This window comes from Brachyhypopomus gauderio, chromosome 1, assembly GCF_052324685.1.
Source record: "Brachyhypopomus gauderio isolate BG-103 chromosome 1, BGAUD_0.2, whole genome shotgun sequence".
NCBI classification, from domain to species: domain Eukaryota; kingdom Metazoa; phylum Chordata; class Actinopteri; order Gymnotiformes; family Hypopomidae; genus Brachyhypopomus; species Brachyhypopomus gauderio.
In genome coordinates this window covers 9747055-9772489 of record NC_135211.1, presented here as the reverse complement: position 1 = coordinate 9772489, position 25435 = coordinate 9747055, and the positions used below count along the sequence as shown (strand labels likewise).

Sequence of the window (25435 nt, the reverse complement as noted above, 5' to 3'; positions counted from 1 at the left end):
CAAGATTCCAATTTCAACATTTCAAATCTAACTAGGAATGAAACTGAAATTGTAGCAGAAATATTAGGTCAGCTAAACAATTTAAATATATTTTCCCAATTTGTCTTAAGGTGCTAATTACTTAGAGAAATTTCTAAATCCTCCTTACAAGTAAGCCACTAATAAAAAAACAAAATACTATTTCTTCATAATTGTTTGCCTATTTGCAGACAAATTATGTCCATTAATTATTTCAGCCTAAATTTAGATCGCATCAAAACACTAAAACTGCACTAACAAAGGTAGTTTACAATACAAGTTACAATACAAATGTCTTTTTATATTATTTTATATCTTGCTGCCATTTTCTCATAACATCTACATGGAAAGGCTGCAAACATCCTATAGCATTAGAGGACAATCACTCTCCTATTTTTAAGTCTTTAAAAGTCTCAGTTTGTCCTTGTACTAAATAAATGCTACCGTTGGTCACAATTATTTGTAAGTATGACATTAGCTTGCATTGTTACATTGTAGACAGTTTGTTACACAGATTAGTTATAATACTGCTAATCCTGATGATGCCCACACACTCAGCAAAACTGAGAACTGTTTAAAGGAAATAAGAAACTGGCAACTAACTTACTCTTTCTGAATTCTCAGAAGACTACAATCTAATATTCTACTTAATCTTGGTGGACATCTATCTCTTTTATTTGCATATTTCTGCAGAGATTATGCCAACACTAGACACAGTATTTAAGATAATGACAGAACATTTCATGGTTCCCCCAAAATATTCATCCAGCCATGAATGCAGGAATTGCTTGCTCACCCCAGACTCACTGGATTACCTGAGACATGCATCTATACTGGACTGGGTATATGGATCAAATATATACAAAGCTTGGACTGATTATTAGGTGGATCAACCCAGAGGATGTATCTTCTTGAGCCTTGGTCCTCCCGAGGTTTCTTCTTTAATTTTGCCCAGGGTATTTTCCTGGCCATTATTGCCTCTGGATTGTTCATTAGGGACCTGGACCGACAAACTTACTTTGTGACAACAAAAAGCGCTATACAAATTAATTTGACTTGACTTGAGTTACCATCTGGAGGGAAAGATCCTTATTGGCTGATGTTCTACCAGTATAGCTCTAATAATTTAATTAATGTTTCTCTGTTGCAATGTATTATACTTCACATATGTATGTGAAGTATGTTGTATGTGTGATATGTTTTTTCAAGGACATCAATGTATAATTTTAATAATTTAACAATAAATGCGTTTGATTTACAAAAAAAGTATAATCAAAATATTTCTATTATGTTTACTTTGTTTAAAAACATAATTTTTAATCTCTGAAAATATTCTTAACAATGCCACAAAATATTTACCTAAAAACAGTGACAAGCTGGCACCCAGGGAGTCTATTTTGGAAACTGTGAATCTGCTCTCCTGAGCTTTCCCACACTCTGCCTATTGAAAGGGATTTGAATGAACAATAGAAGTGTGTCTCCTTAAATGCTAATCACCCCTACATACAGCTGGTTGACACACTCTGGGGTAAAGCTTCTCAGATAACCATCACTGACAATCTGGAATTGTGTTGTAAGCACAAATATTCCCATTTTCCTATCCCTACTTAAATAAGTGAATGTAGTTTGGGACTAAATCTATTTTAAGTGTGTACTCTTAGAAATGCTAAATTGACAGCTGACCATACACAGTGCTAATTAAATTAATGTAAACCATATCCTATCCAGGCAGTGGCCATTGATTAAATAACATACAGTTTGACTGATTGCATGTCATCACCACAATAAACCCCTTGGTACAAAGGGGTGTCAAATTACTAAAGTGAAAATTTATGGTTATGACCTTGTGCCAGTTTGGTTTTAGCGAACTGCAAAAACCACTGTGGGCATGAAACACAATCGCATTCCACTATACTTGTATTCTGCCGTGTGCACTGATATCTAATGTTCTGAATACAGGTGATCACAGGTGCTCTCCCCATGCTGGTAAGCAGTGATTCCTAAAGAGATTAAACACTTTGAGAATATAACAATATTCTCTGACTCCATGCTGCAACGCATTTGTAGTCATATTATTCCCTTCATCATTTATGGAGACACATGGACCATGACTAGACTCCTAAAAGTATTTAATAAAAAAATCATTACATACAACTGTTTTGAAACAACAATCAACAAAATGGAGCACAGAAAATGATACATTGTATCTTTCGAAGTTAGTTAAGTATGTTTTTAGTGGGAGCTGTCATGTCCAGCAGACATTATGCTCTACATATCTTACCATCATTAACTGAATAACATCTCTCAATGAGAGCAAAAAATTATATCTACAGATTTATAAATGCAAGTGACATCAACTGCATTCTCAGGTTTACTATTGTGCTTCCACAAGCCTGAACAAATCCATGGGAGGCATTTTATAAAGCAGACCCATGTTGGATCTTTTCCTTCCAAAATGAAAAAATATCTAAGCTCCAGAATGTTCAGAGTCTCAGCAAGGTTCCATGTTCATGTGGAGAGAAGGTTCCATGTTCATGTGGAGAGAAGGTTCCATGTTCATGTGTGGTGAAGGTTCCATGTTCATGTGGGGAGAAGGCTCCTCAAGTGCTCACCTTGGTGCACTTGCATGAAATGCTCACTGCTGCCACATTAATGGCGTTATGTCTTCTGTTGTGGAGGACACAAGCTGCAGGATGTCACGAATGCATCTAGAGTAGCCATTGGGGAAGATAAAGGCCTTCTTCAAAGTGAAGAAGGAAACTGTCTTCTCCAGAAGGTCAGAGGTGGGGATCCCATTGTGAAGGTGTTCAAGAGACGACTTTAATTTTTCCACTTTGCTGAAACACTTTCTTTCCAAGTTATGGAGTTTACACCTGTAACCAAAAGGAAAAAACATTAAGGTTTTGGTCATATATGCAAATATACAAAGCAAAATTAATTATTATTTTCCAAATGAAAGAACTGTATCTTCTTGAACATACCTGGTGTGGTGAACGTTGTCCTGAGGAAGTATGTGTGTGTAGACAGGCATGTTTGATGCTGATGTTTAAGGTTTCGGTTTTTTAGTAAATGTTTGGCCTTAAATGTCACTGTTGAAGTCACACTCTGTTGTTCTGACTCCTCTTTTGGGGGCCTGGCTCTAGTGCCTTAATTTCAAGTGTGAATGACATCTGATTCAGCCCATACTTATATCAAGCGGTCTCTATGTCTGACCAATCACAGGCTCAGAGCACGACACAATGGTCTTCTCATAGTTCTGTCTAGTCACTGGCACTCTGTTGTTGTGCTTCACTGGACAGGTGGGCTGTTCTCTTCCTGCCATCTGGCTGTAATGTCAGTGGTATTCCACTGAGGGAAAATGGCTAAGGGCATCAGCATTTGAGATGCTATTGAATGCATCCCTGTTTTCACATTAAGATTGACAATATGGATTTAAGGTAAATATTTTACATATAATCACTATAAATGAAAGGTAATAAAAGGCACAATTAACACTATCAACCATTGTACATTTTACAATCAAAACAGCTGACTTTCATTATTCATTTACCAACCAGTGGGTTATATTATGCTCTACAGATTTTATATGATAATGATTAAATTTGTTATTTAAATAGTTTGCCAACTCTAGAAAATATCTATGTATTAGAATAGAAGGATGATATAATTACATTTACTATGGATGCAGTGTGTGTCTCTAGTAGTGAGTGTAAGTGTGGACACACTTCTATTGTATGGGTGATCTCAGTGATGAATGCTAAGTGTGGGAAGTCGTGTGTCTCTGTGACTCCACACGCTGAAAAGAGGCGTATGTGACTGGGGCATTCTCATGTCCCATGTGGACAGCTGTGTGTGTGTGTGTGTGTGTGTGTGTGTGTGTGTGTGTGTGTGTGTGTGTGTGTGTGTGTGTGTGTGTGTGTGTGTGTGTGTGTGTGTGTGTGTGTGTGTGTGTGTGTGTGTGTGTGTGTGTGTGTGTGTGTGTGTGTGTGTGTGTGTGTGTGTGTGTGTGTGTGTGTGTGTGTTGTTGAAGAGGTCTAACAGACCTCTAATTAGAGTTTGAAATAAAAGCCTGGGAACAGATAATGCTGCTTTTAAACTCAGACATTGTGTTTATCTACAAAACAACAGGACATTAGTCATGTAGTCAAATGACACTACATGATCTAAAATAAAAGTGCAGATAACTAAAGTCACAGACTGTGCTTTGTAGAATCATTTGATGCAGATAATATGGTGCAGATTTGGGACAGAAGAAAATGTAGAAAAAAATTTGGTTGTATTAAATTCTGTGAATTTTTATACACATTTTGCATTAAACTAAACTGCTGGTTAGGGCTGAACTTTAGAACATGCTGTTAAAACCTAAAACAGAGTGAATGGTGAATGTGTGCCATGTGTTCTGTCATTGATTACCATCAGGCAGGAGATCTGCTCTCTTTACAGGGTCACAACATTCCCATATTTACCCAGTGTTCTGTTCCCCTCTCCATTACCCCCATCTCTCCACCTGCTTCCCTGAGACATGGACGTTGCCTCCAGCACAGAGAACACTGAGCATGTGGCAGCTCCATACCCCCCCCCCACACACACACACACACACACACACACACACACACACACATGAGAAACTCCAACAAGACCGAGACCCACACATTCATATGGAGATTTGTGGGTATAAATAGAGAAGATGCAGCCAGTTCAGATCAGACTCATTCTACACAGAGACGTCTACAGCACTCATGGCACCAACAATCACTGCAGCACTGATCATGTCAATGGTGCATCTACAACTTAACAACAAGGTAAATTTAGAATCTGTTGAAATGGGAAATCTGGCTTTCTCTGAACTACTTTATAAATAACTAACAGTTCTTTGTTTCCAGTTCACTAACCAGTTTGTCAATTTTCCTTGCAGCTGAGGAAGCCAGTGGTGGAGATGATGCACAGAGATCATATCAGCTGCTGCCCTGAACAGTTCAGGCCCCTCCTGTCTCCAGAGTTCACAGCAACCTGACTCCAAGCTGGACAAAGCAGATATCCAGGAGATGACAGTCAAGGTTTCTTTAAATGTGTTCATGAGATTGTCCAATTCCTGTCTGAAGTCAATTCACAGTCACAGATAAAATCGCAGAATAAAGTATAGAAATTGCAGACATCATCAGATCAGAACAGGGGCAGAAATATTTTGCCATCCCTGTGCTCTGCAGACCAGCAGATCATGAGCATAGAGAAGATATCAGTGAAGACCACCCTCTGGAGACTGTGGAATACAATTTATTTGTTTAACACTTCATTATTTACTTTTAACTAAAAACTAAATTAATTTGTGTAGTTAAATTACACAAAATATGAACATTTTCTTAACGTGAACATAAATGTGTAATTGCACTACTTTACATTTTTAGAAATTTTTCTTGGCAGTTTGGGAAATTTGGTTTATTCAAAAGTTATTTAAGATCCTTTTATAAAGGTATAAGAACTGTAAAGGTATGCTTGGTGAATCTGATATGTTAATTGTATTAAATGTATTAATTACATTGCATCAATGTTTTTATGTGTACTGCACTTTTTGTAATGATGTTCTGTACACATCAACAACTATTGTCTCACATTAGAGGCAATAAATAATGTACATTTCTTCATTTGAAAAAAACTTTACTCAAAGTTGCAAACTACTGTCTACTAAGCATAATTGCATGTAATGTTTTGACATAACATAAGTTTTCAACAAAAAAAAGTTTATCAATATAATAATAGATATTGAATCATAAGGCACACCTTTACAAATGGCAATAATGTCATTAAAGATGTGAAACCAGAACCAAAAATTACTTAATGACTTAAGGGTAGATGAATTAACTGCCAGATCAAATGTGTGTGTGTGCCATATTTTGTCAATTGTGATTTTTACACCGCAATCGAAATTTGTCCTCCGCTTTTAACCCATCTGTGCAGTTAGAACACAAACACACACACTAGTGATTACTAGGGGGCTGTGGATCACACGTGCCCAGAGCGGTGGGCAGCCCTAGCCCGGCGCCCGGGGAGCAGTTGGGGTTAGGTGCCTTGCTCAAGGGCACCTCAGTCATGGCCTCAGGTCTCGGAATGGAACCCATGACTGCCCCATATAGTATATATATGCCCAAATATAGTATTTGCAAATGCTACACAAATAGAGATTACAAAGCATCAAACCTTACTCCTAGCAGTTATGCCTGAATTTAGTTACAAATCAGATTGATAAATGTGTCCTTTGAGGAACAGACATCATTCCAGTTCATTTATTTTTCCATGGTCACCAAAATCTTTCATTTGTACTGTAGCAATGACAAAGCACACACAATACATTTGGGGTAAAGTAAGCAGAATGTTTATTGATGTGCTTTATTTTTTCATTGTTACACACACATCACTGAAGTTTTTGATCTTGAAACTTGAAATAGGGTCAAAACAAGAGATGTGAAGCATCTGCCCACGTGGGCAGATAATTGAAGGGCAACAAAACCAGCAGTTTTCTCCAGACATGCTGCTGTACTTCCTCTCCTACTGTGGGAAAACACAGACACTGGCCACTAAACGTGTGCCTAACACCTGCTCATACGTCCTGTTGCAATGACAAATTTGCCACGTTGGGGTGAGACAATAAAGGACAGCAGCCACACTTGAGAGACTTTCATCCTGAAAGCCCTGTGTTGGTTTCAGTGCCGTGAAAACTGACCAGAATTTCTCAATGTCAAGCATCTCCTACTTTGCTTATTAAACAATTTTATTCATATTTTCTAATTGAATTACCTCTCTTTTGTAATCAGGTTCATCCATAGAACATATTGTGATGTGTAGATTTATATGAGTTCCATAAAGTGAAATTATATACATGCCAAATACCCTTTTGCTTTTATATTTTTTGTTTTGCAAGAGGATTGCAGCCATCTCTGAAACATTGCAGTTTTGTCTTCAATTGCATGGTTCTGAGATTTGCAGTAATGATAGAATATCTTCAGTGCATACAACTACACCACTCTGGAGACCTGAGCAACTTTTAGCCGTCATATTGGAAATATTCTAAACTGTAATGCAAAAATGTTTTTACTTATTTATATTTTTTGCATTATAGTTTAGAATATTTTCAATGGAACAGTTAAAAGTTCAATCAAAATTTGAATCAAAAGTCTACAGAGTAGTGTGGTCGTAAGCAGTTGTATGCACTGATGATAGAATAATGTCATTACTGCAAATTATTTCTGAACCATGCAGTTGAAGACAAAACACTGCAATGTTTCAGAGATGGCAGCATCAATCAATTTATAGTCCAACTAGAAATGACTAATAAAGGAGGTTTTGCCTGAAACAACAGTAATCCTTAAACTATTTAATTTTCATCAAAATGATTAATGGAAGCTGAAACATTACGACAGATTGTTTGGCACCTTATACATAACTATGTACTGAGAAAGGGGTAATGGTTTGGTTTGATTTGTAAGGACGCCTCACCCACAGGCCGCTGAGTGTGGGAAACCTAATCCTGCTTGGGCCTCATGCCTTTGTAATGCAAATGCACTACTATAAATAGTGGAGAGAGATCCTCACTCCAGAACACGTCAGACTCACTCTGCTCAGTAAAGCACAGGCTCTCCTTCTGAAACGATGGCTCCTACCTACCTGCCTACTGACTACTCAAAGCTCTCCAACAAGGAAAAACATAAAGTAAATAGAATCTATACTGCTGAATTTCAATGCTTTCTTTTTCCTTTGAATATATGCATACATTTTTGAAAAATGAATAGCTTGCTAATTGAATTTCCTGTGTTATTTTAACAGTTAAGAAAACCTGCTGTGGAGAAAATGCGTAGAGATCGCATCAACAACTGCATCGAGCAGCTTAAGGTGATGCTGGAGAAGGAATTCCAGCAGCAAGACCCCAACACCAAGCTGGAGAAAGCAGACATTCTGGAGATGACTGTTGTCTTCCTGAAGCAGCAGCTACAATCCCAGATCTCAGCACCTCAGAAAGCCCACTGTGATGGCTACTCTCAGTGCTGGAGGGAGACCATGAACTTCCTATCTGCCAACTCCAAGCTGGACATGACACTTCAGCATCTCAACCACTGCCAAGAAGCCCAGAGAGCAGCAAAGGATCTCCATATGTCTCCACAGGCCAGCCAGATTTCAGTCAAGCAAGAGACCACTGTCCACAGAGCTGTCTGGAGGCCTTGGTAGAGACACTGACCACAGAGCTGTCTGGAGGCCTTAGTAGAGACACTGACCACACAAGACTTTCTCACGTTAGAAGAACCAGATAGTAGTTCACTAAAGAGGAAGTGCATTTTTTCATTGTAATAATTATGGTAACTTTCTCATGTTTAGTTTCAACCACAATTCTAAAGCAGTTCAAATCTTATTTATTAGTGTACCCTATGGACATGCAAAGGTTACCAGTTACTAGCTGGAATTCAACTTCACAGTGAAGAACTAATGGTCATTTGATCTGTTATTGATTCCAGTGGAATTAGATGTCAAGTATTTTATTTCTTAATTAGATCATTCTAATTAAACTAATTTATATATTCCTTTTATAAAGGAATGAGTGTGTTCTTTTAACATGTGAAATATACAATGAACAACTGGATTTTGATTTTCACATTTTTTGGGCTTTATTTGTCTTTTGAGAAACTGAATTATTGGTCATGGTGATGATAATTTGGTCATAATTTTTCATTTGCACTTCAGTGGCCCAGAACATTTATAAACAAAATGTATCAAATTTGTTTATCAATTAAAATCCTTGTTTTCATTTTAATTGCTTTATTTCACTTTAATTGCTCCTTGTATTCCCATCTTTGGTGGTGGGGTGTAAGTGTCACTGATGCCCTGATAATAGGCACTGTGTGCTGTCAGCTCTGGTATCATCAGACAGCTGGTGAGCTTGAGGGCCACATTGCTCATCACATGTGTGGGACCGTCTTCTCTCAGTGTGGGGCTGTCTTCTCTCAGGATTTCCCACACTGCTGACAGGGTCTCTCTTTTCAGACAAGACACAAAGGAAGTGTGCCACGCAAAATTACCCATTAGGCACGGTGGTGTGAACTCTGACCCCTCTGTTTCACATTCATCGTCGCCCCCAGGGAGATGGAGATTTGCTTGTTAAAATCCACTTGTTGAAGAACTTGTTGAAGAACTAGGTCAACACTAATGTTTGGACATATATAAACCATAACATGCTGTCTGCTGTTTCAGACCTCTTCTTGGAGTTCTTTGCTCTGTTTCATATATAACAAGAACACTGATGCTGTGCAAGCAGCATTAGTATTGTTTTCATAACCTGTACGTTTGATCAAGATGCTGAAACTATTGGCACACTTCACACATGGTGGGAAGGCACACTCACAAGTGTGTGAGAAGATTGTATAGGTCATCAGCTAGAGGGCTTTGAAGGGAGGGGGTAGTAAAACACACACAAAGGAGTCACTCAGATTTCAGCCTAGTCATAATGAAGCCTGAACATTTGAAAAACTTTTTGCAAAGCATGTTGTTCATTGGCTGTACTCTGGTGTGTTTGTGTGTGTGTTTTGGGGAGCAGGGTAGGGGGTCTTAAAGGTAACGCAGCTTACTAACGGCCTGATGCCCTGTAAATAAACAATGTCTTAGGATACTGACGAATTAACACCAACTGCATGAGATTAATGGTTGCCTTGCATCAGCACACAGTCACCCCTTGTCGCCTCTGTGTGCTAAATGCGGGCGCACACACACACACACACACACACACACACACACACACACACACACACACACACACACACACACACACACACACACCTCTGTCCTGAACCCTGCTGAGAGACACACTCCTTTCCTGGAATCCCCCTCCTTCTCCCCACCAGCTTGGGTTTGGCCCTAGGCTCAAGCCATTGATGTTATCAAGTGTTACAAACAGGTCTCTGATTGGATGATGAGTGTGGGAAAGCCAGGAGTTCCTCAGACCCATACTGATAGATGCAGACGAATGCATTGTAAAAGGTGCATCATGTGTAAACAGTTTATATTAGTGCAGTGGGGAAAATGACAATAAGCCCATCCAAGTGCAATTGAATAACATGAACCATTTACAGATGAGGTATTACCCACATCCCAATGATCTGGCAGTGAAAATGTTTTGGAACTGCAAAGCAAATTAACAAATTACATGCAAAAATAGATTAGATGCAAAGCAAAGCTAAACATTGTCATTTTGTCATGCCGTTTCTTTAAAGACGAAGCATGTGACTTGTGATTGTGTAGTTTAATTCCTGAGTGTTCATGAGTCCACTATCCCAAAGAACAGACTTCTTCAGTGTGTGCAATTATGCACTAATATTTATTATTGCTAATTGTAAGTTTATTTAAGGCTTTTAATAGCCTTCATTTCAAAGTTTAGGTTACGATCCTAATATATGAAACATGGTGAAAAATTTATATGATGCACTGATTATATTAACAAGGAAAGTAATTTGTTTATTTTGGCAATCAATTGTCTTTATTTAACAAGAGACACACAGTGTCCACTATATTTATGGCACATGAAAATACCAAGCTGATAATTTCTTAATTGCCCTTATGAAAGGCCAAAACCAAGGATTACATTAAGATAATCCAACAACACATTTATATGCTTAGGTTCTAAGCAGAATTCATGGAAACTTACAAAAGGTTAAAAATCTTACTTGACAAAGCAAAACAATTACAAACATTTGCTATTTGATATAAAGTAAACTTACAAAGCTCATTTTCCAAAAGTCTAAAATAGTTTTCAATTTGAAGATTTTACCCTTGAGGTGCACCTTGAATGTAAAAACATTTCTTTCACATTCCATAGCGAAAGTCCTTGGAAATAACATATCTCCTACATTAAAGATGGTAAAACTACCATCTAGTTAACATGAGTAAGACTCTGTGGTCAGTGTCTCTACCAAGGCCTCCAGACAGCTCTGTGGACAGTGGTCTCTTGCTTGACTGAAATCTGGCTGGCCTGTGGAGACATATGGAGATCCTTTGCTGCTCTCTGGGCTTCTTGGCAGTGGTTGAGATGCTGAAGTGTCATGTCCAGCTTGGAGTTGGCAGATAGGAAGTTCATGGTCTCCCTCCAGCACTGAGAGTAGCCATCACAGTGGGCTTTCTGAGGTGCTGAGATCTGGGATTGTAGCTGCTGCTTCAGGAAGACAACAGTCATCTCCAGAATGTCTGCTTTCTCCAGCTTGGTGTTGGGGTCTTGCTGCTGGAATTCCTTCTCCAGCATCACCTTAAGCTGCTCGATGCAGTTGTTGATGCGATCTCTACGCATTTTCTCCACAGCAGGTTTTCTTAACTGTTAAAATAACACAGGAATTTCAATTAGCAAGCTATTCATTTTTCAAAAATGTACGCATATATTCAAAGGAAAAAGAAAGCATTGAAATTCAGCAGTATAGATACTTACTTTATGTTTTTCCTTGTTGGAGAGCTTTGAGTAGTCAGTAGGCAGGTAGGTAGGAGCCATCGTTTCAGAAGGAGAGCCTGTGCTTTACTGAGCAGAGTGAGTCTGACGTGTTCTGGAGTGAGGATCTCTCTCCCCTATTTATAGTAGTGCATTTGCATTACAAAGGCATGAGGCCCAAGCAGGATTAGGTTTCCCACACTCAGCGGCCTGTGGGTGAGGCGTCCTCAACAATAGAAGAGGCATCAATTATTTCATGGTTAACTGACCTCATAGTCCCAACAGAGGAGATGGTCTTCCAGATATCAGTGGCACAAACCGAACACAAGCCAAGTCATTAGAATTTTATTACCTGGGAACCATCTCTCTGTGTGATAAACTATCTGCAGATGGAGACCAAAAGCCAGTGACATAAAGATTAAACATCATATCCCTTATCTGACAGAAACACATTTACAAAACAGGCAGGAATTTGAATGATACTTTTTTATAGTTATAGATTTTTAAAATAGTTTTTTATTGTTTGAAGTTTTTATTGAAATTTTGTAATCAGCATCTTATTTTGCAGCTTGTAAAGTAAATTAACACATTTCACATTTTATTTAATTTAGCAGATTTAATTTAATCTCCTTCACTCACACACACACACACACACACACACAAGCAAGCACACACACACACACACATACTGTGAAAGGAATGCATTCACTGCAAATGTCAATTAAGCACAATTATCCCATGCCCTCGGGGACGGCACACTTCTATTGTTCAGTGCAGCCTCTCTCTGTTGGAGAGTTGGGGGTAATAAATGGACAGATAGTGTGGGAAACCCGGGCAGGATCCTGCTCACACGTCCTCGAGTCAATAGAACCCAGGCCCCTCCTCCTTGCCTCCACAAACGCCCTTTGAACTTGCTGCTCAGATCAGAGGCTCCGCTGGTTCGTGGGACGCGTGTATGTTCTCCCTACCACTCCCACATCACCTGCTCCCTGCTGCAACATCTCCTAACCCCCTGGTACGCTGCCCCCCTCCCCTCTCTCTTTTGCTAAACAGACATGGGCTTCACCATCTGCTACAAAGGCACCTTATAATGAAGAGGTGAACATGAACTTGTTTTCAAAATGTCCCAAGTTCTTACAATTATGGAAGGCATTACAAAAACTCCATAGATTATATCATACGCCATCCACATTTATCGTTGTTAATTCTAATCATGGTTTATTTACGCACAATCACCCTTAAGGGGACACCACCATTTAAATGGAAGGACATGATAAATAGTTCTGTGAGTACTTCAACCATGCTGCTAAAGTCTATGAACACCATATGTTCAGTCTAACTTTGGAGGGAAATCCTGACGTGTTTTGTGGTCTCACTTTCTCTCCTTAAGCTACACAACTCTAAGCAGTGAGTCATAATGACAGATGACGCCACTGAAAGAATGGGCTAATTCCACACTGGACTTTCATTCAGAAAAGAAAAGCCATGGCTTCATAATACACCACACACACACACACACACACACACACACACACACACACACACACACACACACACACACACACACACACACACACACACACACACAGTGTCTCTCCATGGCGGTGTGCCCAGCTGCCCGAGTATCTAAGCATGGCCAAAGAAGCCGTCTCCAGCGAGGAATGTGTGAGAGCTTCAACCTGTGCCTGTTTCCCACACTTTGGCCTCATTCAGCGTCTGGCCCCACCCTGATGCCACTGATCCAGTGTCCTGTATTATTCCCCAGCCTCAATAGACCATCTGGACCTCTGCTTACACACACAAAGCCCCCTTCACTACCACTCACCTTAGAGAGGCCTACAGGTAGAGTCCTATTGACAGATCCCATCAAGGTGCAGCAGCGTGTACCCAAACACACCCCTGCAGGCATGTGTGCAACCACACATCATGCACCTGCTTAAGGAGACCACTGAGCATATTTAATGCATTACCACTGCTTTGCCCATAACCTGATTTCACCTGTTGTTATTTAAGGTTCAGAACAATAGAGCAATTAAGCTACCTGTTGAAATGTGAATATTTATAAATATTTAATCATCTATAACTAATATTTAATCATCTATAACTGATAGACTGAGTTAGCGCAATGCTCACAATTTAACGTTTTTTCTCCAGGCTTCTTTAATTCTTTTTTTTCTTAATGACCATGAACACGCTGGCAAGTGCCGACACACAGGGGCCGCTTCCTAATGGGGCAGAAGGTGTTTAACAATGCCACAATTTCGCACTCAAAGTGGCTTTTCACGTCCTGCCTGAATGCTGGGTCACGTGACCCCCGAATGCCATTGAGCGTCCCATTAAGGTCGAGATTCCTCTCCAGTGAGGGCAGGTCAAGGGTTTCCTAGGTCCCGCGCTGACGGAATGCTGCCGACAGATCACGCTGAGGATTACGCTCAGCATCTGCCTCTCACACTCTGTGTGTGTGGCTGAGACAGTGTCAGGGAAGGGCCACGCGGTGAATGGCAGTGGCGCAGGGTGGTGGCACGCATTGTGCCTATACAAGCTACTTTTGGCGGGAGGTGGAAGTAAGTGTGGGAAAGGAGTTTGGGGTTAACTTCCACCCCAACCATTTCCCCACCACGTGCACACACGTATATTGTTATATTTTAAGATGCAATAAGAGGGTTAGGATTAGTTTATGAGCAACAGTTTATGGTATTATATTTTGTTTGTTTGTTTTAAACACATGGTCAAGACTAAATTCTGTTACAGTATAGGCTAGACTGTCAGACTGCAGTCATGCTGAGATATTGTCACCTGAGTCCTTGATTAGCCTTGAGTGTGTCAGTCTATTATTTTTAAGTTCGACATTTAAATAATTTGTCAGAAACTTTATTTGTATTCTATTTTTTTATTTAAATCTGAGAAAGAAATGCATTTTCCTCCGTCGTTCTCCTTCGCTAACAAGTTTCCCGCGCACAGGAGCCAGCTGCGCTTTTGAGCTGTCGCGCGCCAACTTCACAGAGCCCGTTTAGTCGCAGCGTTCCCACAGCTCCACTTCAACACAAGGCCCATAGAAGCGTGCCACACTTATTACCACATTAGTACTGGCGCCTCAATCAATCTTTCAGTTGCTCCAATGTTACAGAGTTTACGATGAACAGAATAACTATTAACAGTAGTTATCGTTGTTGCAACTCCAATAGCACGTAATGTATTACGTTGTGAGATTCCAATGAGCGGTACATAAAAATTATATATAGAGCCTATCTGACACAGGAGGTGTAAGCATGCATTCCTAATAATTTTGTAAAATTTCGTAATATACACACGCCGTAGTTTTCTTGTTTATTTTCGCGAAGCTGAGTTTAAAGTTCACCTTAGGTGAAATGACATTTTGACTGCACGGGAAATATCGATCTTACTTTTGCAAATTGCAAATACGTAGGCCTAAATGTTACTGGGTCGAACAGTTGAAAAAGACTATTCGAGTCTGTCCACTGCTGGGATTTGTTTCAAAATAGAAATGACGTATGTAATAAAGTGCATATTGGCCACGTGTTAAAACATTCAACGAGAAAGCTTACGTTCGAATGATAAAGCTGACATACAATTCATTGTCATTGTCATAACTGATCCGAATGTGCCATAAACGGGCGTATCTGGCCCAGAACAGTCTGCTTTTAGTCTGCAGTCAGTTTTTTCAGCATTTATTGCTCCGTCCACCTGTTCCCTCTCATCTCGTTTGTCTGGCAGTCACACAACAGTGTGGATCTTGCTGAGATGTTGACACCTCTTAGCCATGGAGTGGCTCCCGAGTGTGAGAAACTCCTCACAACACGATTACAATCAAGAAACGCGCGAAAGGCAGCGTATAAAACACGACACGTTTACTAGGCCAAGCACACGACCTAGCGAGACAATGGCACCCCGCGAGTATAAAACCACCCAAAGACATAAAACCAAAGTGAGTATTTCCGTCATAAAAATTGTTATGTAGTCCGACTGTTAAGCATTTTCAGAATTAAAACATTTAGTACTGCTAGAATCATCTAATTAAAGCTAAGCATCATATTTTTCCAGTTAAGGAAACCATTTGTGGAGAAAATGCGCAGAGATCGAATCAACAGCAGCATCGATCAGCTGAATGTGCTTCTGACGGGCATGTTGAGCACCAAGCAGACCAACTCCAAACTGGAGAAGGCTGAGATTCTGGAGATGGCTGTGACGTACCTGAAAAGCAACTCGTTTTCCCGAGCGAAACTTTACACCGACACACCGGAACAGAGCTACGCGGACGGATTCGCTAGGTGTTTGGAAAAGACTGTGCATCACCTCACGGTTCAGAACCAACGTTTAACCCAAGCCAAACCAGCCATAAAGAGTGTCCATATTCCCAAATGTACAACTGACAGCGGTGCGCAGCAGCTTTGGAGACCATGGTGACTTAGACGTTTCAAGGACAACTTCCTTTTAAAGAATTTCTTGTTTAAGAAATATCATTTATAGATTTGTCATGTAGTAGAACATGACTTTGTGTAAATGTAATTGTTGTCTTAGCAATTACCCAGCGAACAGATATACATGTGATTGTGCTATACTCCACTATATGGAGATCATTTTCCTTTACATATTGTAAAAAAAAGTCTTGTAGACAAAGTATAGGCAGGCCTATTTAATCTATCATGTTGATAGAATTGTCAAAATATGTAATTATTTTGAGACAAATAAAACATTAAACCTAAAAAGTATTTTTTATCTGTTGCCTAAGAACTTTGGCTTGATTTTCACTTTTACAAAATAACAAAAATATGCTTTCACAAAACTTGGTGTGAAAAGCATGATTTAAGAATAAGCAGTCATGAACTGGATTTAAAGAGATTTGCATTCTTTCCACTTTACACAATTTGCATAACTACACATTCACACTGATGCCCAAAAACACCACTGCACATGGTTTGTGCATTTAGGGTTAGGATTAGTATTTATTTTGCTTGTGAATTTGCATATTTACCGTTGTCTCTTACTCAGAACATAGTTTTTGCAACTGGCCTTATTGACTTTTTTCTCACACAAGCCAAATTTATAAGCCACTGCTTTCATAGGTATCTGGTTTACTATGTTAAAAGTTATTGACTGTCAAGACCAAATATAGTTTAATGATGGGGTTTACTTAATTAAGCTCTCTCTCAGGGACATGAACTTTAGACAAGCTTACGAAGTTAATTATGACTACAAGCAGTTCCAATACTGTGCTGAGAAAGTGTTTGTACTAGGAATGTGACCAGTACTGGCCCACTGCCTGTTTGAGCAACAGCGGGTGACTGATCACATTTTAAAAGTATTTTAACATTCAGATTTATAAGTCTGACTTGGAACATAAAGCTCCTGGGCATTTTCACGTAGTCAATTAGGAATGAATCACTTTCTCAGCAGACAGTGTCACATCATGCTTTAATATTATCTGACAGGCCACTAGAGGGCAGCATCTGACAAGTATCACACTAAGGAACAACTTGCGACGTATTATCACTGAGAGTAGATCTGCGGATCCTAGATCATGTGTACATATTGATTGACATATTATATATGTGATTAACACTTTCCATTAAGGGTCAGTACACGTCAAAGACGCGAAGAACACTACGTTATACTTCAATGGGGTCAAGCAGAGAGAAGAAAAAGGTAGGTGTTCAATGAAGGCTCTTATATGAAAGCTGAACACCTCTAAAGTTAGCGACCCAATGAAGCTCAATTTATGCTAAACTGCGAGGAAGCATGAGCATATGGGAAACACATGGGCAGCCAAACACCTTAAAAGCTGGTTCAAAATGACCTGCTAAGATGAACCACACAACATGGACCAAATACCTGCATGACTACCTGATACTCTTTGTTGAGTTCTGCAGCAGTGACACTGGCGTTCACCGTTTCAGATCAATACCAGAGATGCTTTTTCTTAGCAACTTTATTGGTCCGGTATGTCTGGAGACATTGAAAAATAGGGTTTTCTATGTTTTATACCTTAATTTTTATCTAGTTGCCACAGGGGGTGTGTGTGGGCTTGGGGGCCACTGCCAAGGGTGCTCTGCTCTAAGGCGCCATTGGGGGGCGCGCACCTACCATGGGTGCTGCTGAGGGGTGTGTCAGTTTTACACTGACTGACAATGAAAATGTGAACGTAGTAACTATTTAGATTACGTGGGTGGGTCACACATTTTGCCAGACCAGTCAACTCAGCAAAAATAGTTTTATTTTGGCAGATAATTACTACAACAGTACATTGTGCCACAGTAAACATGTCTTGTTAAATGTCTATATAGAATTCTATATATTAAATCAATATTTGCAGTTAAAAAAACACCAGGAGGTTTTGCTGAAAATCACAAAGGACTGTCACCATCATTCACTGAGGCACAAGAGACTGGCCTGTACGGATTGTTTTTCCAAACTTGTGTTTTTCTGATAAAAGCCACAGAGCTCATATAACCAAATTTCAAGGGAAAACTGAGCTAAACCTTAAATAAGAAAAATAAGAATACTACCAAGATCGGGTTTTGGTAGTTATTTGTGTACTTGTAATTTAATTGCAATTTAAATTAAAATGTTCTATTAGAATCATAATAAATACTCTAATAAAATAATTGCAATAATTGTAAAACTGTTGTTTTGTGTAGCCTGGTGTTGTATGTAGACTGGGATGCCACTGCAGGCAATGGAAGTCTGCGAAGTCAAAGTTCAGTCTTACAACCACATTCACATATTCAGTAGCTGGAGCCCCAGTAGTCATTCTCACTAGTTTTCCTAGTCTCACATTTTCATGTCAACACACTGGACACGGGCAGCACCTCACGAGGCCATAGCTCCAGTTCCATCTGTTTTGTAATGCTCCGAGAGACATTTGGCCATCTTCACAAAGCCACGTTTGATAAATACTAAATCAAGAAAATGAAATAATGGCTTTGGTTTCTCATTTGCCTCGATTAAGAAATTGTGGGAGAGAGAGCCATCATCAGAACACTGGATTATGGATAAAGGACTACTTTGTGGACATAATGGTTGAGTTCACTCAACCCATGTAGGCATATTTCCAATCGCTGAGTGGAACATGGGTCTCCTTGACAACCTGTGGTGAGGTCCATCTGAGGACATAGTGTGGTCCACCGGGCTTGTCATTAGTACCTGAACAGATATTCAAATATTACTGAAGGTAAATTCAAATCTTAAGGAGATGTCAATGTACTGTGGACACGGTCATACCTGATGCCCTGGAACCCCCAAAAGGCTGCTGTGCCACAACTGAGCCTGTAGATTTGTCATTTACATAAAAATTTCCTGCTGAATTTCTCAATGCTTTTGCAGCCTCATCTAAAACAGCCCTGAAACAAGCGCAAAAAAAGTATTACGATTCCCACACCAGGAAAGGTAAACCAGCAAAAGAGATATGGTGAACTATTTTAACATGCAAATGGAAACATATGGTACGTACTTCTCTTGGGCAAAGACGGCACCTGTGAGCGCATATGGAGATGTGCTGTCAATCAAGTCCAACACTTTCTTGTAGTCGTTTTCAGGGTAAACATAAACTGTCAGAAGTGGACCGAATATCTCCTAAAATGTTACAGTTCTCATATAAGAAAAAGATGTCATTTTGTAACAGCATTTGCAACTAGACTTTGTTTAAGTCACTTCCACACATATTACCTAGACCAAAAACATTGAAAGCGTGGTCTCTAGCTACACAAACTAAATCACTCATTCTGATATAATTCTCAAATCTATCATCACTACTATTTCAAATACTATTGCTTTGTTGCTATCACACTAATGTCATCACACATGTTCTTTGAAAACAATCATAATGCTCAAATCAGTAAGCTGATGATGAACCCTATATAGAAATATTTTCAAACACTTGGTTACTAGCCAAACAACCAAAGTCTTAAAATCAATGGCAAAAACCAGTGCAGTGAAATGTTAGAAGCAGGGGAGAATGAATTGTGCAGTTAAGCATAAAATGGAGCTCAATGGAAAAGCTGGGTTTGAACAAACAAACCAAAGTCCACCCATAAACTTCTCCGATCCTGTTTGTGTGAGTGTGCTTGACTTCTGAAACTCAAAACAAAAAATTTCAAGCAAAGTATTGCATTATAATATGACAGTAATACTGTACCTCATTCATGATCTTATCCCGTGGGTCTTTAGTTTCAATAATTGTAGGCTCCACATAGAATCCCTTTTTATCATTACAAGTTCCACCAGCAATCACTGTTAGATTGGGGGAGGTTCTGGCATGGTCAAGCCAGCCCTTGATCCTGGCAAAGGACTACAAGTACATAGAAACAGAAAGAACATAGACAATAGATTCATATGACTATTTCACTATGATTTTAAACCATTTAAAGGAAAAGGAGGTGGTATCCACGCACTTTGTCATCAATAACAGCTGAGAAGAATGTTCCAAAATCCTCAACTGGCTGCAAAGGCAAACAAATTTGATATGATTATGATGTGTAAAATGCAAGTTCCAAATCTATCTTTGCTCTATTACGTCAACACAATTACAAAACAAACCAGTCCTAATTTGGCTACTATGGAACCCAGTGAAACCGGAAAAACTTTTAAAGTTGTAATCAGCTATGGTAAACCACTACTTAAGGGGAGAAAACCCACAAAACATTAGCCTTGACACTCCAGTAGGTCCACTCACATCTCCCACTTTGATCTGTCTGTGCACAGCCAGAAGCTCCTGTTTGATGCGCGGCCACAGGGAGTCAGGCACATACATTCTGGAGCAGGCTGAGCACTTCTGCCCTCCATATTCGAACGCAGAGCGGATGGTGCCAATTACCACACTGTGGATGTCTGCCGACCTGTGCACAAAGTGGAAGTTCTTGCCACCGCACTCTGATAAAGACAATACGCAAAAAGAGTAAGTTTAGCCCCAAAGCAAACACCAGAAGTGTGAACATGTGCTTAATTTTGGACAGAACTGGACACATTTTAAGAGATCAATGAGGGTAAGGTGCAGGTTGGATTTGGAAAGATTTTTTAGGAGGTAAAGTTAAATCACTGACCTCCTGTTACACGTGGAAAATTTTTGTAGTTGTCCAGATTCTGGGCCACCTGTTTCCACAAACGCCTAAATGTTCTGGAGATAAAAAACAAGAAAACAAAGCCATAGTATTTGAAGTTGTTGTGCTAGACATCTTATATGTTTTTTCCCCACCTCAAGATAAATACCATTGCCAGTCAGTTTTTAAATTAATGTTCAAAGCTGGTGAACAGTGAGTAGTTGGCTAATCTAAATAAGAAACTGTCATACGGCACACTGCCGGTGAAGTTGATTCCAGCTAAGTGATCTGAGGCAGTGATGGTGTCCCCGAACGTGGGTCCTTCAGCTGGGACAAACTGGATGATGTTGGACGGCAGACCAGAGTCCCGCAGGATCTTGTAGACTGCGTAGCTAGCAGATATGGCAGTGTCGCTGGGTTTCCATAGCACCACATTACCCTGGTAACATAATTTAGCCAATGATTACTGTCTTGTTTCCTGTCCTGAGTTAAAGAAGCCAGAGGGATGGTGATTTCCTGCTTGCAATTTAAGTGTTATAAGCTCACCATCATTGCTGGTGTGCCTGCCAGATTTCCACCAATTGCAGTAAAATTGAATGGTGCAATTGCAGCTACAAAGCCCTGCAAAGACATAATATAAAATACATTAAAATGTTATGACTACAGACAAGTCAGACAAGCAGGTCCATTTACATGCGAAGCTGAACCCGAAGGAAATGGAGCAAAATGCAAGGTAAACTGTGTGTGACCTGAGAAACTGAACTATCAGCTCACAAAAACTCAATGTCAAACCTTATAACACACATACACAAAGTAACACAGTAACAGAGTGCATTTTAAATGACATCTGTTTCAGATACATTAGAGAGGTGGAAACTTTTTTAATGACCAGATAGGCTGAGGGGAATCAAGGACCCAAGTATTCTTTTAAGGGTGAATGTGGCAGGCCTAGGTAGCCACGCCTGCATAACTTTACCTCCAGCCCACGATAAAGCATGGTGTTGGTGCTGCCATCACTGTCCAGCGGCTGTTGCTGCTCTAGCTCTATCGCATGCTTGGCGTTGAACCTGAAAAAGTCAATGAGCTCAGCAGCTGCATCAATCTCGGCCTGAATCACGGTTTTACCCTGTGGGAGAGGGTATGGAGATTAGTGAGCATGTGCAACAATATAATGAAATGTGCCATATTTTGTCAATTGTGATTTTTACACCCCAATCGAAATTTGTCCTCCGCTTTTAACCCATCTGTGCAGTCAGAACACACACACACACACACTAGTGATTACTAGGGGGCTGTGGATCACACGTGCACAGAGCGGTGGGCAGCCCTAGCCCTGGTGCCCGGGGAGCAGTTAGGGTTAGGTGCCTTGCTCAAGGGCACCTCAGTCATGCATGGCCTGTCTGGAAATCGACCCTCCGGTCACAAGACCAGTTCCCTAACCGCCAGGCCATGACTGCCCCTTATAGTGTAGAATTCAGACTGAACAACTTGACTGTTCTCAACTGATCACATGGAAGCTGTGTAGGTCACATGAAGACATCGCAGGAAGTGCTACCTGGCCAATCATCGTCTTGGCCAGAACCTCTGCTCTCTTGGGCCCACTGATCACGTCGGCAGCCTTGAGGAAGATCTGGGCCCGGTCCGTCACTGGCTTAAGGTCCCACTCACGCCTGGCTGCCAAAGATGCCTGAATAGCTTTGTTTAAGAGATCCTGTGAGAAGAATATTGAGCAATCATCTAACACCTCCTAGCACTTTTATCACACATTAGTCATTTAATCAATATGGGTGATACAGTGCAGGTTTGTTTCCTTACCTTATCAGCATAGCAGAATTTGGCCACTTTGTGGGAGTGGTTGAAAGGCTGTAGTTAAGATAAAACTGCATGATCAGTACAGTGATAAGAGTTTTAAGCGGCTTCTGTTTTACACTGCAGTGCATTTGAATAACACAAAAGACAGAATAACACAATTTGCCACAGAACACTTATACTGACAGAAAGGCTACCAGATCACAGACAACAGGGCTCAGATTGACTGGTTATGTACTCACACACAGCTGGTACTGAATATGACAACTGTGTTCAGATAGACTGGTTATGTACTCACACACAGCTGGTACTGAATATGACAACTGTGTTCAGATAGACTGGTTATGTACTCACACACAGCTGGTACTGAATATGACAACTGGGTTCAGATAGACTGGTTATGTACTCACACACAGCTGGTACTGAATATCTTTGGTCCATACACGTTCATCTCCAATTACACATGGAATTTCCTCTGTCTTTCCCTTTAGGTCTTGCAGAGCCTGGCAAACCAATGTAGACCTTTGTTTAAATGCTCCACAGTGGCCACATTCTGCATGAAGAATTAGACCTGTGTGTGTTTTTGCTTAGCTGTGTGTGTGTACAGTACTGCTCACATGTTCCAGATCAGCTCTCTCTTTACTCCCTTCTTTGAAGCCCAAAATGGGCTCGTTCTTAACCTCCACAGCTGCAAACGGAAATGTTTTGAACCTGGGGAGAATAGTCACCGTGTTATTGATATCATAGAATTTAGCTACGGAATCTGTTTTCACCATGACAGATGTTTTGCAGATATTTCAGACAAGGCACAGCAAGTATAGGAATATTGTGAATATGGATATATGGATCACATATAGTTATATGGATTACATATACTTATATGCATTTACATTGATGATTCTTAGTAATCGAGTAGTCTTAGTGTGTTTTGTGATGGAAATTTGATGATTTCCATTTATGTCAGGCTTTCTTAGTATACATTAAGCACATTAGATATAGGTGTTAGAGATCTATTTACATATACGTGTGTTAATCATGGCACTGAAGCCATCCTCGTGGCTTCAGTAGACCTCAGATGTGTTTGTGTTCTCTCTGGGCCTCGGCTCAGTCCTAATCTGATGTTCCTCTGGTGTTCCTAAACTGACCTCGCTGGAGACGCCTAATCTCCACTTGGAAGGGGCCACGGCGACACTCAGTCCACCATGCCATCACAAGGATACTGAGCGTGGAGGGGGCATGCGAGAGGAGAGGCTAATATGCATCTGTCAAATCAGTGTTAATTATTTCATGTATTGTCCAATCACATTTGGTTAATCACCTCATGTTCACCTCGTGGACACCGTGTGTATTGATGAGTAAAAGTATAAAAGATGAGAGTTCGGAGTGGGGAATTAGCTCTCTGCGACAGACACCTTGTGTGTATGTAACTGAGATCTCTGGATTCATCCATACTTTGTTAAATACTTCATCTTACTTTATTATCTTATCCAACTGCTTCTGACTTTTATTGAGCTCACCATTTAAGGGTTTCAGAATTTCAACCACAGTTTCTCATGAATTGTCTATTTTAACATACTATTTGCTGGTTAATGTGTGTCCTTTGAGAATTTAGAAATATGACTAATCAACATGCATCAGGCTGTATTACGTTAGGATAAGTTATGGCATTACAGTGCATGTGCTAACAGTATGTATTAATCACTACTGTAGATACAGTAGTGATTTTTTCAATTAGTGAAAGGAAAGAAAACATAAATCAGGCTGCTCAGGTGCTCTGGACAGGTATGTTAGCCTATTTGTTTCAAACTGCTGCATTTAAGTCAAAATATTTGATGAGATAATTAGATAATTTACTGAGTGGGACAGTTAACATGACTTAGCATAGAGGCTGAATTACAGGAATCTCCACTCCAGTAAAACAAGGTTTGTGTGTATTAGTAAACCATGATAATAACCCACTTGTTTTGTGTATGCATATTACCTAGAAAAACTTGAAAAGCATAAAAAAATGCTTGTTGTACACTGTCAAATACGTCTGTATTTGATATTTAAAGAACACAAATAATGTCAATTTGTCAAGTTTATCTTGTGTCAGAGCTCCTTTATAAGTGGTTGTAAAAATATTTGAGACATTAAAATATAGTTAGAATCCTGGAATCTATAAGTAGAGACATAAGTAAGTAGATTCAGAGTGAACAAACTTTGCGGATCATGCCTAGTATTTGTTTCATTTGTGCCTTGAGAAGGAAGAGTTTTAAAATCAGAAGCACATTTTTACTATTTTGTGCAATCACCATTACTGTCATATGTCAAAATGGCTGTTTCAAACACTGGGACATATCAAATTTCATGAACGCGAACGTTGTCCCACCGCTTTAGGAGGTGTGGTACCCCCGTCTGCTACACGTGTAACCACACGGGTAATGGGTATTGAATAGAGCGCATTCTAAAGTAAGCTACGTCTTCTCCACGCCATTAACTTCTGCACACTTGACTGCCAAACTGAAGACCTTAACAGTAAATACAATAGCACAAGAAGAGCAACATGCAATCAGCAGACACAGCAAATATCCCATTTTCTGTTGTAAAAGGTGTTTAGAACTATTGTTGTAAATGATGTATATAACTTAGGTAAATGATCCCATGGTGGAACATGACTAAAATGTAATTGCTTTGAAACAGTCCGACCGACGACACGAGCGGTCATGTGTGCAACCATGTGAGCTTACATACCCCCTCCAAGACTGAGAGAGCGCCGACTTCATTCGCAACATGTCTCGAGAACTCAACAGAGAGGAAAAAAGAAATGGGCAAATATTTATTTGCTAATAAGCTTTGGTAAAGCTCAGTATTTCAGAGTAGAAAGTGTAAAACGGTGGAGCCTCGCCACTATTCACGGAATTCAAATACGAAAGTACCATTGCGTTTTGAGGGGGTGAAATATATTCCTAGTGTCTTGTTTGTTTAATAATGCATTTATTAAACGACAGCAAATGTAGGTACAACAAATGGAATTACATTACATAATAATCAAAAGCAACGGTGGTTTATTATCGCAAACTATACTAAATTAGCCTTGCACCAATATAGTTTTCTCTTCCCCATG

General features: G+C 39.9%; 4 protein-coding genes across 4 annotated transcripts; 1 reads left to right on the top strand and 3 right to left on the bottom strand.

Annotated features, from left to right (window-relative positions):
• Positions 1-2653: 2653 nt before the first annotated feature.
• Positions 2654-3116, bottom strand: LOC143527897 (uncharacterized). The gene is made up of 2 exons (XM_077023274.1): positions 3000-3116; positions 2654-2891 (listed from the first exon to the last, which is right to left on the bottom strand). Exons 1-2 carry the CDS (start codon positions 3047-3049, stop codon positions 2654-2656), a joined length of 288 nt encoding a protein of 95 aa, XP_076879389.1. The 5' UTR covers positions 3050-3116.
• A 4465-nt stretch (positions 3117-7581) lies between these two features.
• On the top strand, positions 7582-8634 carry LOC143526651 (transcription factor HES-5-like). Its single transcript, XM_077021189.1, has 2 exons — positions 7582-7722; positions 7837-8634. Exons 1-2 carry the CDS (start codon positions 7663-7665, stop codon positions 8233-8235), a joined length of 459 nt encoding a protein of 152 aa, XP_076877304.1. The 5' UTR covers positions 7582-7662; the 3' UTR covers positions 8236-8634.
• Positions 8635-10223: 1589 nt separating this feature from the next.
• On the bottom strand, positions 10224-13560 carry LOC143488467 (transcription factor HES-5-like). The gene is made up of 2 exons (XM_076987285.1): positions 11471-13560; positions 10224-11359 (listed from the first exon to the last, which is right to left on the bottom strand). The coding sequence occupies exons 1-2, from the start codon at positions 11528-11530 to the stop codon at positions 10961-10963; spliced, it is 459 nt and encodes a 152-aa protein (XP_076843400.1). The 5' UTR covers positions 11531-13560; the 3' UTR covers positions 10224-10960.
• A 4122-nt stretch (positions 13561-17682) lies between these two features.
• On the bottom strand, positions 17683-25229 carry aldh4a1 (aldehyde dehydrogenase 4 family, member A1). The gene is made up of 15 exons (XM_076987272.1): positions 25063-25229; positions 22947-23040; positions 22740-22832; positions 22336-22383; positions 22076-22231; positions 21497-21646; positions 21067-21141; positions 20772-20959; positions 20524-20597; positions 20157-20353; positions 19876-19923; positions 19620-19772; positions 18936-19057; positions 18707-18825; positions 17683-18628 (listed from the first exon to the last, which is right to left on the bottom strand). Exons 1-15 carry the CDS (start codon positions 25101-25103, stop codon positions 18516-18518), a joined length of 1671 nt encoding a protein of 556 aa, XP_076843387.1. The 5' UTR covers positions 25104-25229; the 3' UTR covers positions 17683-18515.
• Between the last annotated feature and the right edge of the window lie 206 nt (positions 25230-25435).

What these genes read in the sequence shown, in the direction of transcription:
- LOC143527897 (XM_077023274.1), bottom strand. Translation starts at nt 3,049, where the DNA reads ATGCCTGTCTACACACACATACTTCCTCAGGACAACGTTCACCACACC. An exon ending in GACAACGTTCACCACACCAG is followed by an intron (nt 2,892 to 2,999) that starts GTATGTTCAAGA and finishes TTTTGGTTACAG; the next exon opens with GTGTAAACTCCATAACTTGG.
- LOC143526651 (XM_077021189.1), top strand. Translation starts at nt 7,663, where the DNA reads ATGGCTCCTACCTACCTGCCTACTGACTACTCAAAGCTCTCCAACAAG. An exon ending in CCAACAAGGAAAAACATAAA is followed by an intron (nt 7,723 to 7,836) that starts GTAAATAGAATC and finishes TTATTTTAACAG; the next exon opens with TTAAGAAAACCTGCTGTGGA.
- LOC143488467 (XM_076987285.1), bottom strand. Translation starts at nt 11,530, where the DNA reads ATGGCTCCTACCTACCTGCCTACTGACTACTCAAAGCTCTCCAACAAG. An exon ending in CCAACAAGGAAAAACATAAA is followed by an intron (nt 11,360 to 11,470) that starts GTAAGTATCTAT and finishes TTATTTTAACAG; the next exon opens with TTAAGAAAACCTGCTGTGGA.
- aldh4a1 (XM_076987272.1), bottom strand. Translation starts at nt 25,103, where the DNA reads ATGTTGCGAATGAAGTCGGCGCTCTCTCAGTCTTGGAGGGG. An exon ending in ATATTCAGTACCAGCTGTGT is followed by an intron (nt 22,384 to 22,739) that starts GTGAGTACATAA and finishes TCTTAACTACAG; the next exon opens with CCTTTCAACCACTCCCACAA. An exon ending in AACTTCACCGGCAGTGTGCC is followed by an intron (nt 20,598 to 20,771) that starts GTATGACAGTTT and finishes TTTTATCTCCAG; the next exon opens with AACATTTAGGCGTTTGTGGA.